We start from the raw sequence: 15,432 nt of genomic DNA, 5'->3' as shown, positions 1-15,432 counted from the left end.
ATATTTCGTATTTCCATATAGTGTGGAAGTGCAGGACTGTCTGGAATTTCTGGGTTGAGATGCTACTAGTTAGTGCTTTCTTCGACGTTTACAGCATACTTTTATGTACAAACAGGAACTTTCACTGCACTGTTCACGAACAGCTGTTCGTGGACCTGTTACTGAAGCTGAAGCATTTATTTGTGTTAGGTAAGCTCCTGCACCGTTAAGCAGCCTACGGGGGTGGTTGCGAACTGGGTGAAGCTGCCCGTGAGTAGGCCGCGAGTACTAGGAACACTTGTGGTAGCTGTGGACCGCGGTGAGACGGGAGTGCGTCCGCTCAACCCTCTAGCCAAGCCGACCCTGAGTGTGCAAGCGGCATGCCGGGAGGTGCGCAGCCGCAGAGGCCTCAGCTCTCTCGCCTAGGCGGACCCCGGCGCTATGGCTCACGTCTGGCCGCACAGTCTTCTCAGCAGCTCGTGCAGGATTTGGCCACAGATGCCGGGGCAGTACCTGTTGGAGCCCGACGTGTCCGCTGGCGGCGGGCCCGTCGGCGCCGAGTCGAGGATGCTGGTGCGCGGCGCGTACGCCTTCATCGGCACTTCCTCCTCCGAGCTGCTCTCTTCCTCCGCGTCTGCGCCGCCTTTGTGCCCTGCAACACGCGAGACACTGCCTGCAGTGGATGGCACTTTTCTTTACAAGCAAAGGGCAATTCGCATCTACCAAGGCACAGGTACAAGGTGTTGAAAAAAGTGTACCTTTTCTTGCAGGGTACAGTACTGACCAAAAATACACTATCTGATCAAAAGTATTCGGACACCCTATACAGGGTGTTTAAAAAAGGTACGGCCAAACTCTCAGGAAACATTCCTCACACACAAAGAAAGAAAATATGTTATGTGGACATGTGTCCGGAAACGTTTACTTTCCATGTTAGACCTCATTTTATTACTTCTCTTCAAATCACATTAATCATGGAATGGAAACACACAGCAACAGAACGTACCAGCGTGACTTCAAACGCTTTGTTACAGGAAATGTTCAAAATGTCCTCTGTTAGCGAGGATACATGCATCCACCCTCCGTCGCATGGAATACCTGATGCGCTGATGCAGCCCTGGAGAATGGCGTATTGTATCACAGCCGTCCACAATACGAGCACGAAGAGTCTCTACATTTGGTACCGGGGTTGCGTAGACAAGAGCTTTCAAATGCCCCCATAAATGAGAGTCAAGAGGGCTCAGGTCAGGAGAGCGTGGAGGCCATGGAATTGGTCCGCCTCTACCAATACATCGGTCACCGAATCTGTTGCTGAGAAGCGTACGAACACTTCGACTGAAATGTGCAGGAGTTCCATCGTGCATGAACCACATGTTGTGTCGTACTTGTAAAGGCACATGTTCTAGCAGCACAGGCAGAGTATCCCGTATGAAATCATGATAACGTGCTCCATTGAGCGCAGGTGGAAGAACATGGGGCCCAATCAAGACATCACCAACAATGCCTGCACAAAAGTTTACAGAAAATCTGTGTTGATGACGTGATTGCATAATTCAACATTACCTTCCTTCAATTGCGCCAACTGGCGGTTAATCGAGGAAGTACACTACATACCGGCGAAACTAAAATGAGGTCTAACATGGAAATTAAGCGTTTCCGGACACATTACAACATGTCGTGCGTTTTTTTACAGATTAATTGTCCTAAAATATAAATAATACACTACTGGCCATTAAAATTGCTACACCAAGAAGGAATGCAGATGATAAACGGATATTCATTGGACAAATATATTATACTAGAACTGATATGTGATTACATTTTCACGCAATTTGGGTGCATAGATCCTGAGAAATCAGTACCCAGAACAACCACCTCTGGTCGTAATAACAGCCTTGATACGCCTGGGCATTGAGTTAAACAGAGCTTGGATGGAATGTACAGGTACAGCTGCCCATGCAGCTTCAACACGATACCACAGTTCATCAAGAGTAGTGACTGGCGTATTGTGACGAGCCAGTTGCTCGGCCACCATTGACCAGACGTTTTTAATTGGTGAGAGATCTGGAGAATGTGCTGGCCAGGGCAGCAGTCGAACATTTTCTGTTTCCAGAAAGCCCCGTACATGCGGTCGTGCATTAGCCTGCTAAAATGTAGGCTTTTGCAAGGATCGAATTAAGGGTAGAGCCACGGGTTGTAACAAATCTGAAATGTAACGTCCACAGTTCAAAGTGCCGTCAATGCGAACAAGAGGTGACCGAGAAGTGTAACCAATGGCACCCCATACCATCACGCCGGGTGATACACCAGTATGGCGATGACGAATACACGCTTCGAATATGCGTTCACCGCGATGTCGCCAAACACGGATGCGACCATCATGATGCTGTAAACAGAACCTGGATTCATCCGAAAAAATGACGTTTTGCCATTCGTGCACCCAGGTTCGTCGTTGAGTACACCATAGCACGCGCTCCTGTCTGTGATGCAGCGTCAAGGGTAACCGCAGCCGTGGTCTCCGGGCTTATAGTCCATGCTGCAAACGTCGTCGAACTGTTCGTGCAGATGGTTGTTGTCTTGCAAACGTCCCCATCTGTTGAATCAGGGATCGAGACGTGGCTGCACGATCCGTTACACCCATGCGAATAAGATGCCTGCCATCTCGACTGCTAGTGATACGGGGCCGTTGGGGTCCAGCACGGCGTTCTGTATTACCCCCCTGAACCCACCGATTCCATATTCTGCTAACAGTCATTGGATCTCGACCAACGCGAGCAGCAATGCGCGATGCGATAAACCGCAATCATGATAGGCTACAATCCGACCTTTATCAAAGTCGGAAACGTGATGGTACGCATTTCTCCTCTTTACACGAGGCATCACAACAACGTTTCACCAGGCAACGCCGGTCAACTGCTGTTTGTGTATGAAAAGTCGGTTTCTCATGTCAGCACGTTGTAGGTGTCGCCACCGGCGCCAACCTTGTGTGAATGCTCTGAAAAGCTAATCATTTGCATATCTCAGCATCTTCTACCTGTCGGTTAAATTTCGCGTCTGTAGCACGTCATCTTCGTGGTGTAGCAATTGTAATGGCCAGTAGTGTACATAACTATAAGCACGCCACACAGATAGTTGCGTTACAGATTTGCATTGGATGTGAGTTATGTGAAATGTCTGTTTGGAGTGTTTGTTTTCGTCCAACAGATGTGAATACATTCCCACTGCATTCTTATCGTTGCACACGTAAATTTTTCTCACGGAACACTTTAGATTTGTCACAGAATAGATGTCAAGACACTCATATGTTTGTAAACGCTTTGTATGTATCAAAACATGTGGTGCATGTTAGAAATCTATTCTGTGACAAATTTGAAGTGTTCCGTGAGAAAAAATTACGTGTACAACGATAAGAATGCAGTGGGAATGCATTCACATCTGTTGGACGAAAGCTATGGAAACAAACACTCCAAACCGACATTGCACGTAAGTTACATCCAATGCAAATCTGTAAAGCAACCATCTGTGTGGCATGCTTATAATTATGTATTATTTATATTTTAGGACAATTAATCTGTAAGAAAACGCACCACATATTGTAATTGTATTGTATTGTATGTATTGTATGTTAAGCGGGGACTTAGCAACGACGTAGAGGCTCCGTCCCCGCCGCAGCCGCAGTGGTCCACAACCCCACGACTACTACCGCAGTCCACTTCACACCTCCGCCGCCACATCCGAACCTAGGGTTACTGTGCGGTTCGACCCCCGGTGGACCCCCCGAGAATGTCTCACACCAGACGAGTGTAACCCCTATGTTTGCGTGGGAGAGTAATGGTTGTGTACGCGTACGTGGAGAACTTGTTTGCGCAGCAATCGCCGACATAGTGTAACTGAGGCGGAATGAGGGGAACCAGCCCGCATTCGCCGAGGCAGATGGGAAACCGCCTAAAAACAATCCACAGACTGGCCGGTTCTCCGGACCTCGACACAAATCCGCCGGGCGGAATCGTGCCGGGGACCAGGCGCTCCTTCCCGCCCGGAAAGCCGTGCGTTAGATCGCACGGCCATCCAAGCGGGCACATGATGTAATGAAAGCATGAAAACCGTCTGAAGATGAATCGTAATGATACCAGTAACGGTACCTTTTGAATAAAGGAACTGAAAATAAATTTATGGCTAGTTGCTGTCTCAACACCATCAACATTTGACCACTAGATGTCGCGAGAAGCGGAAGCGCCAATCTAAATGGAGGCGGGGGTCTTGTGCTGCCAGCAGACAAGCAATAACAGCAGAATGGGTCAGTGAAGAGAGCTTGTCAGTGACTTCGAGCGTGTACTAATTACCGGATTTCAACTCAGTAACAGATTCGTCAGGGACGTTTCAATGCTTCTAAAGCTGCTCGCGTCGCCTCTTGGTGAAGTGAAACCGCGAAGGAATACTCGCAGATAAACCAAGACTAGCCAGACCTCAAGTACTGACGGACAGGGACTGTCTAGCGTTGCGTAGGATGGTTGTAACATTTCGCACGAAATCAACGGAAGGAATCACTTGTGCGTTCCAAAGTGCCACCACCACTCCAGCTAGCACAATGACTGTGCGTAGGGAGCTAAAAAGAATTGTGTGTAACGGTCGAGCAGCTCCTCATAAGCCACACATTTCTGCAGTCAGTGCTTCACTACTTACGAGGCGGTGTGAAGAATGACGCCACTGGATGATGGATGACTGAAAACGAATGATTTGGAGTGATGAATCACGCTACACGCTGTGGCAATCCGATGGAAGGGTTTGGGTTTCACGAATGCCTGCAGAACGTTACCTGCCATCTTGTGTTGTGCCAACATCGAAGTACGGAGGAGATGTTGTTATGGTATGGGGCTGCTGTCTGTGGTTATGAGGCGGGCCCCCTAAGAAAACCCTAAAAGTGGAAGCATATAAACACATTTTTCAGTGTTATGTATTGCGTACAGTACAGGAACAGTTCGGAGGCGATTGTTTGTTTCAGTATGACAATCGATGCTGTCATAAAGCCGAATATTGGAGGCAATAGTTTGTGGACGATAACGTTCCTGAAAAGAACTGGCCTGCTCATCACTCTCGACCTGAACCCAATGGAACACATTTGGGATGAGTCAGAAACAACCCAGCGTCCAGAATCACTACCTTCTCTGTTTCGGCTCTTGAGGAAGAATGGGATGACATTCCTCCATATACATTTAGAAACCTGAATGAAAGTGTCCCCAGTAGAGGTCAAGCCGTCATAAAGGCGAAGGGTGGACTCGGCCCATATTAAAATCCAATAATATGTGTCCAAATACTTTGGATCAGATAGCGTATACACAAAGTGTTAAAAACACTGTCGCACATTCTTACAGAACACAGTACGGTCAAAAACAGAAGAAAAGTCCTGAAAGCATAAGCACACTGGACAAAAAATTAATTACTCCAGGAGAAAACAAGTTAATAGCGTATCCATGCCGTATCCGGCTGAAGTCACTGATTGATGATTAGATCTCACAGAGCTAGCAATTTTCTGGGGTGTTTATTGCTAAATTTCACCAGCTGTTCCAAACTGTCCCACACCTAGTCTGTGGTACTAACACCGGGTGATTTAGCGAGTCAGTCGAGGAAGCATGGAGCTGTTAAGTTGATTGTGCTATAATTCTCTCACTTTTCTACACTTACTATGTTCTAAATTATCTGGATGACCTTTTTCCGAAAGTCTGATGGCTATTATACAGTCTGTTAGATTCTACACAACCAGTTCCCTCTTCATTTTAAGAACTCCGAAAGGATGTTATCTACTTGATCTGCCGTACTTCATCACATGTCTTTCAAAGCTCTGTTATACTCTGGCTAATACGGGCTACCCTATGGCTTCCATATCTATTGCCATTTCTTTTTCCTTCATGTAATCAGTCAAGTCCTCCCATCTTAAAGGCCTTCAATGTACTCTTTCCATCTACCTGCTCTCTCCTATGTGTTTAACAGCGGAACTGCCGTTGCTCTCTAATCGTTGTTGCTTTTAATTTCACAGAAGGTTGTTTTGACGTTTCTGTATGCTGAAGCAGTCCTTACCTCTGGACCATTTCAACACTGAAATATTGACCTTTAGGATAGATTTAATGGCGCCAAACATCTGCTCTTTCTTCCTTGGTGAGTCTCCATACCTCATACCTTGCTTGATGCCCACAGCAGGACATCAAACGAAGGACCCTACCTAAAAGTGCAGGTTCCCATAGTGAAACCTTTTGGTGATGCCAAAGGCTACTGATCACCACCAATTGCTGATTTTCCTGTTTGGTCGCTACTGCATGACACATTAGGATCATCAAGACAGCACACTGACACTTTTTCAGAAAACTCAATAGAGAATACAATTGCCGAAGTACCAGTAAAGGTCCAGAACACGTATCGAGCTATGTTTGCCTCAACGTCTTAAATGAGGCTGCAGACTTCTCTATACACAAAATAAATACTACTTCGTTTCAGGTTAGAAACTCCTTGATATAGAGGAACACATATTGCTCACGAGTGACTGCTACTGTCGTCTAGAACTAAAGCGGTATAAGGTCTCCACGTCTCGGGCAGATTGTCTGCAATATTGGAAGACAGATAATCAAACTAAGAGGTTACAAAATCAGAAAAACTTCTTAACAGGATAAATTATTATGAAAAGATGGCTAGAGATTCCAAAATGTATGATATGTGGAACAGAATAAGGGGGCTCAGAAGCCGTAACTGGTACCGAGGCCACGGCGAAATGGATGGCAACTGGTTGGAAGTTATGCTTGACAACTTGAGAGCTCATTACGTCTGCAGTCCAGCTCATCCCCCAGTAGGTAAGTATCCGACAATTTCTTATGCCCACCGTTCAGCTGAAAGAAATAAAGAGACTGATGAAGTCCTTGATGGGCTCTGTCCATGGACTGGATTATATTCACTGTCCTATGCTCTTTGGCTTGCCAGATTGACGACACTTCTACGAACCTTTAACGACATTACGTATCAAATCTAAAGCAACGTCTAGGATTTCAACGTCACACAGGTCCATCACGTTGTCCTCGTGTGTCGGGAAATCCCCTGAATAGCTTATTAAGACATTTTTGGAGCGTTGGCTGAAGTTCAAGAGTTTGCTTTCAAAAAAAACTTTGGAATTTGAATGGATAAGGGAGGTCCTGACTGTCTTTCTATTCTGCACTGTGAATTTCTTCGGACATTCAACAACAGGCAATACCTTACAGTAGTATTTATAGATGTTAAGAGTGCATATGACAACATTCGAATTCCTATTCTGCTTCAAAAATTAAGCGTCACTGGGGATAAAAGTGATTTTGTACTTGATATTCAAACCTTCCTAGAGCACAGAACCATATACATAAGATTTCAGAATGAAATACCTGAAGCAAGAGGACTGCCTTAAGGCCCAAGTCTTTGCTCTCTTCTATTTTTAATAAATGGATGTATGTAATACATCATTTTGCTTCATGTTACAACTGCCTAGTATTCATATGATATCGTATGAGACCTCAGCAGTTTGGTCCCCATAAGACCTTACCACAACTATCATATGAGATCTCGGCAGAGAGTGTATTTTTCATGTGCCATTCGTCGCCAAATACAAGGAAACAACCTGTAGATTTGCTTAGAATCTGGATTTATGCTCAACCATACGTTTCTCGCGGTGTATCCATATTTTTTGCCCTTCCCTGTATGTTACTTTCAATATAAACATAGTAGAGGCCAGAGTCACTTTGTTTATACCTGTCGTTTTTTACTAGAGCGTATTTTTATTAGCAAATGCACTAATAGCAGCACTGTCATTTTCCACATGAATCTGTACAGAATTATTTCGTGTGGCAACATATTCTGTTGCGATACCTGCGATACTATTTTCTGTAGCAACCTTTTTGCCAGTAACAGGCTGATTATCTAGCTCACTGGCTCGTTACCTATTTTCAACTACTTACCAAATTTCAATACATCTACATCTACATCCATACTCCGCAAGCCACCTGACGGTGTGTGGCGGAGGGTACCTTGAGTACCTCTATCTGTTCTCCCTTCTATTCCAGTCTCCTATTGTTCGTGGAAAGAAAGATTGTCGGTATGCCTTTGTGTGGGCTCCAATCTCTCTGATTTTATCCTCGTGGTCTCTTCGCGAGATGTACGTAGGAGGGAGCAATATACTGATTGACTCCTCGGTGAAGATATGTTCTCAAAACTTCAACAAAAGCCCGTACCGAGCTACTGAGCGTCTCTCTTGCAGAGTCTTCCATTGGAGTTTATCTATCATCTCCGTAACGCTTTCGCGATTACTAAATGACCCTGTAACGAAGCGCGCTGCTCTCCGTTGGATCTTCTCTATCTCTTCTATCAACCCTATCTGGTACGGATCGTCCGCAGCTCGTGGTCGTGCGGTAACGTTCTCGCTTCCCACGCCCGGGTTCCCGTGTTCGATTCCCGGCGGGGTCAGAGATTTTCTCTGCCTCGTGATGACTGGGTGTTGTGTGATGTCCTTAGGTTAGTTAGGTTTAAGTAGTTCTAAGTTCTAGGGGACTGATGACCATAGCTGTTAAGTCCCATAGTGCTCAGAGCCATTTGAACCATTTGGTACGGATCCCACACCAGCGAGCAGTATTCACGTGTACTGTAACCTACTTCCTCTGTTTTCGGACTGCATTTCCTTATGATTCTTCAAATGAATCTCAGTCTGGCATCTGCTTTACCGACGATTAATTTTATATGGTCGTTCCATTTTAAGTCACTTGTAACGCCTACTCCCAGATAATTTATGGAATTAACCGCTTCCAGTTGCCGACCTGATATATTGTAGCTAAATGATAAAGGATCTTTATTTCTACGTAATCGCAGCACATTACATTTGTCTGCATTGAGATTAAATTGCCATTCCTTGCACCATGCGTCAATTCGTTGCAGATCCTTCTGCATTTCAGTACAATTTTCCATTGTTACAACCTCTCAATACACTACAGCATCATCCGCAAAAAGCCTCAGTGAACTTCCGATGTTATCCACAAGGTCTTTTATATATATTGTGAACAGCAACGGTCCTACGACACTCCCCTGAGGCACAGCTGAAATCACTCTTACTTCGGAATACTGACTACATCCTATAATGACTATTTACAGTGTAAAACGCACTGGAAGCTGCCGCATTAACAATAAACAGGCCAATGCCCGCATTCTGCGAGACGGGTGGATCTTCTCCTTCTCCCTATAAGCCGCTACTCATGTTGTAAAGCAGAGAGCAGATGCGAAACGCTAGTTAGATATCGAAAACCCGGACGGCAGCGCAACACGAACACAAACACTGAAACATTTCTCGAGCAAACGGGTCAATTGACTGCTGCAGGACTTTGCGTAAACAACGAAGTGCTCGCTACGAACTGCCTCGGACTGCTGGTAACCGGTCGCCCAGCTTGAACTGGTGAGAAGCTTGGGAGAGTTTCCTGCAATAATCACGGAAAATCGACGCTGATTATGCATGCGCGGATTATTCAGCCGGTGGCGGCAGCGCCAAGTGAGGCCGCTGACCCGCGCTCATATTCGGCCGGCAGCGAGAGATTAGCGAACCAGTACACGTCCTGTCTATTGGTGTTGGCGGCCTGCGCTTCTGGATTTCTGTTGCCCCTCTTATTTAGTCTGTGCGCATCCCCGGATATCTCGCAAGCATTCGGTTTTCCTGGAATTGTACAAGGTGGCCACAGTCACCGACGGTGGGGCGTTAGTGCCGATCTGTTGTGCTGTCGCAGTCGCCGCATCAGGCGCAAACCCAAGAGAAGGCGGAGGGGACGGGTCGTAACTCCCAAAATACTAAATCACTGCTCCAACTACTGATGTAAAGTGCTACGATTACGTACATTTAAATATTGTATATATTTAATTATTATTATTAAAATTCTAGGTTACTGTTGTACGTCCAACGTGGGGGTGACAGCTAATTATATTTTGTGGAGGGGAATGGGAGGGGGGCGGTGAAAAACGTCGATCTCCCAGATCCCAGACCCAAGCCATGGATCCATGTCTGACGAATACGAGGTGCTATCCAAAATTTTCGGGACTGGTGCTGCCATCTGTTGAAAACTTTACCTTTGGATTAATGGTCACCATCACCCTCCAAGTAGAATGAGATTTTCACTCTGCAGCGGAGTGTGCGCTGATATGAAACTTCCTGGCACATTAAAACTGTGTGCTGGACCGAAACTCGAACGCGGGACCTATGAGTTCGCGGGCAAGTGCTCTACCAACTGAGCTACCCAAGCACGACGACTGTGAGGACGGCGCGTGAGTCGTGCTTGGGTAGCTGAGTTGGTAGAGCACTTGCCCGTGAAAGGCAAAGGTCCCGAGTTAGAGTCTCGGTCCGGCACACAGTTTTAATCTGCCGCCAGGAAGTTTCATATCAGGGCACACTCCGCAGCAGAGCGAAAATCTCACTCTGGAAACATTCCCCAGGCTGTGGCTAAACCATGTCTCCGCAATATCCTTTCTTTCAGGAGTGCTAGTTCTGCAAGGTTCGCAGGAGAGCTTCTGTAAAGTTTGGAAGGTAGGAGACGAGGTACTGGCAGAAGTAAAGCTGTGAGGACGGGGCGTGAGTCGTGCTTGGGTAGCTCTGTTGGTAGAGCACTTGCCCGCGAAAAGCAAAGGTCCCGAGTTAGAGTCTCGGTCCGGCACTAAGTTTTAATCTGCCAGGAAGTTTCACCGTCCAAGTAGTTCCCATCCGCACGTACACACCAGTCCTAGCGCTTCTGCCACTGGTCAAACATTTCCTGGAAGTCCTGTTCCTTGAGGGTGTTTATCAGCGCCAGAGATGCTTCTTGAATCCTCTCTAGAGTGTCGAACCGACGGCCTTTCAACTTGAGTTTCAGTTTTGGCTGTAGCGCGAAGTCGCAAGATGCCAAAGCTGGCGAGTACGGTGGGTGAGGTACAACCGCCATGTTGTTTTTTGCCAAAAAGGTCCTGGTGAGCAAGGATGTGTGACAGGGCGCGTTGACGTGATGCAGCATCCAGTTCCCTTGACTCCAAAGTTTAGGCCGTCGTCGCCGCACGTTTCCACGGAGCCATCGAAAAACGTCACAGTAGTACGCGGAATTCACTGTTTGGCTGGGTGGGACAAATTATTTGTGCACAATTCCCTTTGTATCAAAGAAAACAATGATGATGCTCTTCACTTTGCTCTTCGCCTGTCTCGCTGTTTTGGGTCTGGGACGATTTTTGCTTTGTCTCTGGGTCATAACCGTAAATCCAGCTCTTGTCGACGGTGATAACCCGTGAGAAGGTTGTATCATCAGATGCAGTCTGACGAAGGTCCGTGCACACTTCAACACGCTCTGTCTTCTGATCGGCAGTCAAGATCCTTGGCACAAATTCTGCGTCGGCACGATGCATAGCCAGTTCACCAGTCAACATTTGTTGACATGTCCCATAACCAACACCCACTTCATGCACAAGGTCTTGAATGGTTCGACGTCGATCCGCACGAACCAATTGTTGAAATTTGGCAACAATGTCTGGCGCTGTGCGGCTAATGGGCCTCCCAGTGTGAGCATCATCTTCGACGTCTGTACGGCCGACCATGAACCGAGCATGTCACTCAGACACACGCGTAAGGCTCATGCTCTGTCCGCTAAACACTTGTTGAACCGTTGAAAGGGTCTCCGTTGCACTTTCCCCTAGATTCGCACAGAATTTGATGCACACGCGCTGTTCTGTTCGCGGATCCATCGTAAAAGCGCCACGCACCAAACACAGAGTATTACAGAAATCACTGTGGACACGCAACACGTCCTCCCAGCTGAACTCCACTCCGCACACTGACTCATCAGATAGGCAGCTCTCGCCACCTAGCTAGTACTTTCCAGATGGCAGCACCAGTCCTGCAAATTATGGATTCCATCTCGTAGAGCGCTCATCGCTCCGCTTTGTGGGTTCCTTGTTGTTATGCCATTATGTGCGGCACTGCATGCATTTAGTACATGCCTGCTGTGTCCTTCGTGGAACCTACCACATTCTGGATCCTGCGGCCACTCCAGGAAACTGATCTCATACCTTGGCGAAGCACCTTGTTTGCTCGACCACTGACGTTCCTGATGTGAAGTTAAATGTATCACACGGAGTTGTTGTTTTACGAGGATTGAGAAAGTAAGGTACAACAGGTCGCGAAATGGAAACGAGTGAAAATCCGATTTGTTGGTCAGTGGCTCTAGTATGCCTGTCGATCGCGTCACGTCTTTTCAGTTCTGAGCACACAATGAGCACGTGTAGATGCCTGGAACAGTAGTGTCTCACGGCAAATATGGGTGCCCACCGCGAGATTGCACCTGATTTCATGTAACCCCACATAACGTACCTGTCATGCGTGCCCTTCCTCATGACAAATCTCAGCTGCCAACGAGGTCACCCCGGCAGCGTTTTCGATGATGATTATTAGTGAGCAGCGTTTTCTGTGGGAAATGTTTGGTCACCCACCATATAACCGGACCTGGCTCCCTTTGACGTTCATCTCTATTCACATGAACCGTTGGCTATAAAGACAATTTTTTGGCACAGACGACGAACTGCAGACCAACGTAGATGAGTGGCGGACAGCACAGGCGGCTGCCTTCTATGCCGAGGGCATTGGAAAGTGGTATTACGCCACGAAAAATGTTTAAGAGCGAGCGGCGACTATCTACATCTTATATACAAGGATACTTTGGAAATCGCATTTAAGTGACTGGCAGTGGGTTCATCGAACATCCTTCACAATTCTCTATTATTCCAATCTCGTATAACGCGTGGAAATAACGAAAGCCTATATCTTTCCGTAGGAGCTCTGATTTCCATTATTTTATCATGGTTATCGTTTCTACTTATGTAGGTCGATGTCAACAAAATATTTTCGCATTCGGAGGAGAAAGATGGTGATTGGAAGTTCGTGAGGAGATCCGCTTCAACAAGAAACGCCTTGGTTTTAATGATGTCCACCCCAAATCCTGTATGATTTCAGTGACACTCTCTCCCCTATTTCGCGATAATGCAAAACGTGCTGCCCTTCTTTGAACTTTTTCGATGTACTCCGTTAATCGTATCCGATAAGGATCCTACCCCGCGCAGCAGTGTTCTGAAAGAGGACGGACAAGCGTAGTGTAGGCAGTTTCCTTAGCAGATCTGTTACATTTTCTAAGTGTCCTCCCAATAAAACGCAGTCTTTGGTTAGCCTTCCTCACAACATTTTCTATGTGTTCCTTCCAATTTATGTTGTTCGTGATTGTAATTACTAGGTATTCTGCTGAATTTACGGCCTTTAGATCTGACTGATTTATCATGTAACCGAATTTTAAAGGATTCCTTTTAGCACTTATGTGGATGATCTCACACTTTGCGTTATTTAGGGTCAACTGCCAATTTTCGCACCATACAGAAATATTTTCTAAGTCGTTTTGCAGTTTGTTTTGATCTTCTGACGATTTTATTAGTCGCTAAACGACATCGTCATCTGCAAACAACCTAAGAGGGCTGCTCAGATTGTCTCCCAAATCAATGGGTCTATAACACTACCTCGGGGAACGCCAGAAATCACTTCCGTTTTACTCGATGACTTTCCATCAATTACTTCGAACTGTGACCTCTCTGACAGGAAATCACGAATCCAGTCACGTAACTGAGACGATATTCCATAAGCACGCAGTTTCACTACAAGCTGCTTGTGTGATACAGTGTCAAAATGAAATTACAATGAAATGAATACCCTTAGCTGCATACAGGCGTTGATGTAAGTCGACGGGGGCAATTGAAAATGTGTGCCCCGACCGGGACTCGAACCCGGGATCTACTGCTTACATGGCAGACGCTCTATCCTTTTTTTTTTTTCATGTTGTTCGTTATTGTTGGTTGCGTTTTGGTCTGGGCGGACGTCACAAGACATCCGTTCAAGTTGGTCATTCACTCCTTTACCCAGTTTTTTTATTACAGAGGGCGAGCAGCCCTCTGACCGAACACGCTGAGCTACCGTGTCGGCGGTCCATCTGAGCCACCGAGGAGACAGATGATAGTGCGACTGCAGGGACCTACCCATGGTACGCCACCCTTGAGACCCTCATTCACAACTTATTGTCCCGCACTATATTCATAGTGCCCCTGCCCATCATACTCATTACTTGCGGCGTTACCGCCGATTCTGGTAAGAGTTCGAGCACTGTTTGTGCACACGCTCTGAAGAAGTTCGTCAAATGGCGGATGAGCCTTTATATATGAAGATGGTGTGTGTTCTTTCGGACATTACACTACAGTAATTATTTCATGGTGCTGTAATTTTCTTTTCCGTAATTGTATGACCTTATGAGGAATAACTGTAGGAAATTGGTATTAAATTAAGCCAATATTTTTAATTAATAGTTAGAGGAGCCCCATTCCTGTTAATTAAACCTTTAATGTTTTTCTAAGAACAACACACGTAACTCATATACGAGGACCTCTGTCTTCATATCGTTCAAGCCGTTGCTCGACAGGTTCATTTCTGTACCTGGGTTGAGAGGACCCATCTGTCTTTCGGTCTGCCCAACCGGTGCAGAGCGTCATAGCCGCCAGAAGACTTGGAAGCTCTGTTGGAGGATGATGACAGAACGGACGTAAATGTGAGTGGTGTCTACCAAAATTTAAGTCTGAAGTCAACATAACAGTGCCACACGAGACAGAATTCAGTACCCTACCCCACTCTCGCTTCCACAACATCCAGCTCCTAACAGACAATAGTGGCAGTTGAGAAGGAGGTGCAACTCAATAAGAACAATTCTGAGTTTCCCGCCAGGCATGGTGCACGGAATGCTACACCACCACCCAGATGCCAACGCAAAGGAAGATGGCAACACAAGCGCAGTAAGAACATCGACCACAAAGTTTACAGAACGTACAGCGCATCTAAGCCGAGACCTTTAAACCACTTACACAGCGTTTACCCAACGTTCGTAAAGTGTAATACAGTCCCGCTTCAAAATGAATGTACGGGTTCTAAGGCTTTGTTGCATTTATTACATTCAACTTACAGCTATAAATAATACATCAAATGAAAGAGCAGCTGAAACAGTTTTTCTTACAAGTGTTCACTTAGGTGAAATGTTAAGTCATCAACGAAGACGACACGATCCAGAATATATTCATCGTCATGCAGCAAAGTTTCGTTTGCAAAGTTGACACACAAACCCTACGCCGTAGGCTTTTTACAGCTTGTAACAACTGCAGACGATAAGGACGTAGCTGTAAGCATATCCATAAAGGTCTCCATAGAGACATCACTGGAATGCTAAATCATGACTAGCCATCCGAACTGATTTCTTGGTGCTAAGCGTGAAAGGCGCTCACTCGTTCAGCACGTTCTTCAGTCACTCTTGGTCGTTCCACTCTCTTCCCTTTGTGTACAGGTATACAAACAAAACTGTTTGAGTTGCTCTTTCATTT

General features: G+C 46.2%; 1 protein-coding gene across 1 annotated transcript in view; it reads right to left on the bottom strand.

The window, feature by feature from the left end:
• The window catches only part of LOC124545109 (rabphilin-3A), a 1,015,241-nt gene that overhangs the window by 168,972 nt on the left and 830,837 nt on the right, over nucleotides 1-15,432 (bottom strand). Inside the window, exon 9 of the mRNA XM_047123925.1 lies at nucleotides 493-631. Coding sequence (XP_046979881.1) covers nucleotides 493-631 — 139 coding nt within the window. The remainder of the gene's footprint in view (nucleotides 1-492; nucleotides 632-15,432) is intronic.

This window comes from Schistocerca americana, chromosome 8, assembly GCF_021461395.2.
Source record: "Schistocerca americana isolate TAMUIC-IGC-003095 chromosome 8, iqSchAmer2.1, whole genome shotgun sequence".
Taxonomy (NCBI): domain Eukaryota; kingdom Metazoa; phylum Arthropoda; class Insecta; order Orthoptera; family Acrididae; genus Schistocerca; species Schistocerca americana.
The sequence above is the reverse complement of the archived record's forward strand: the minus strand, read 5'-3'. Positions and strand labels throughout refer to the sequence as shown.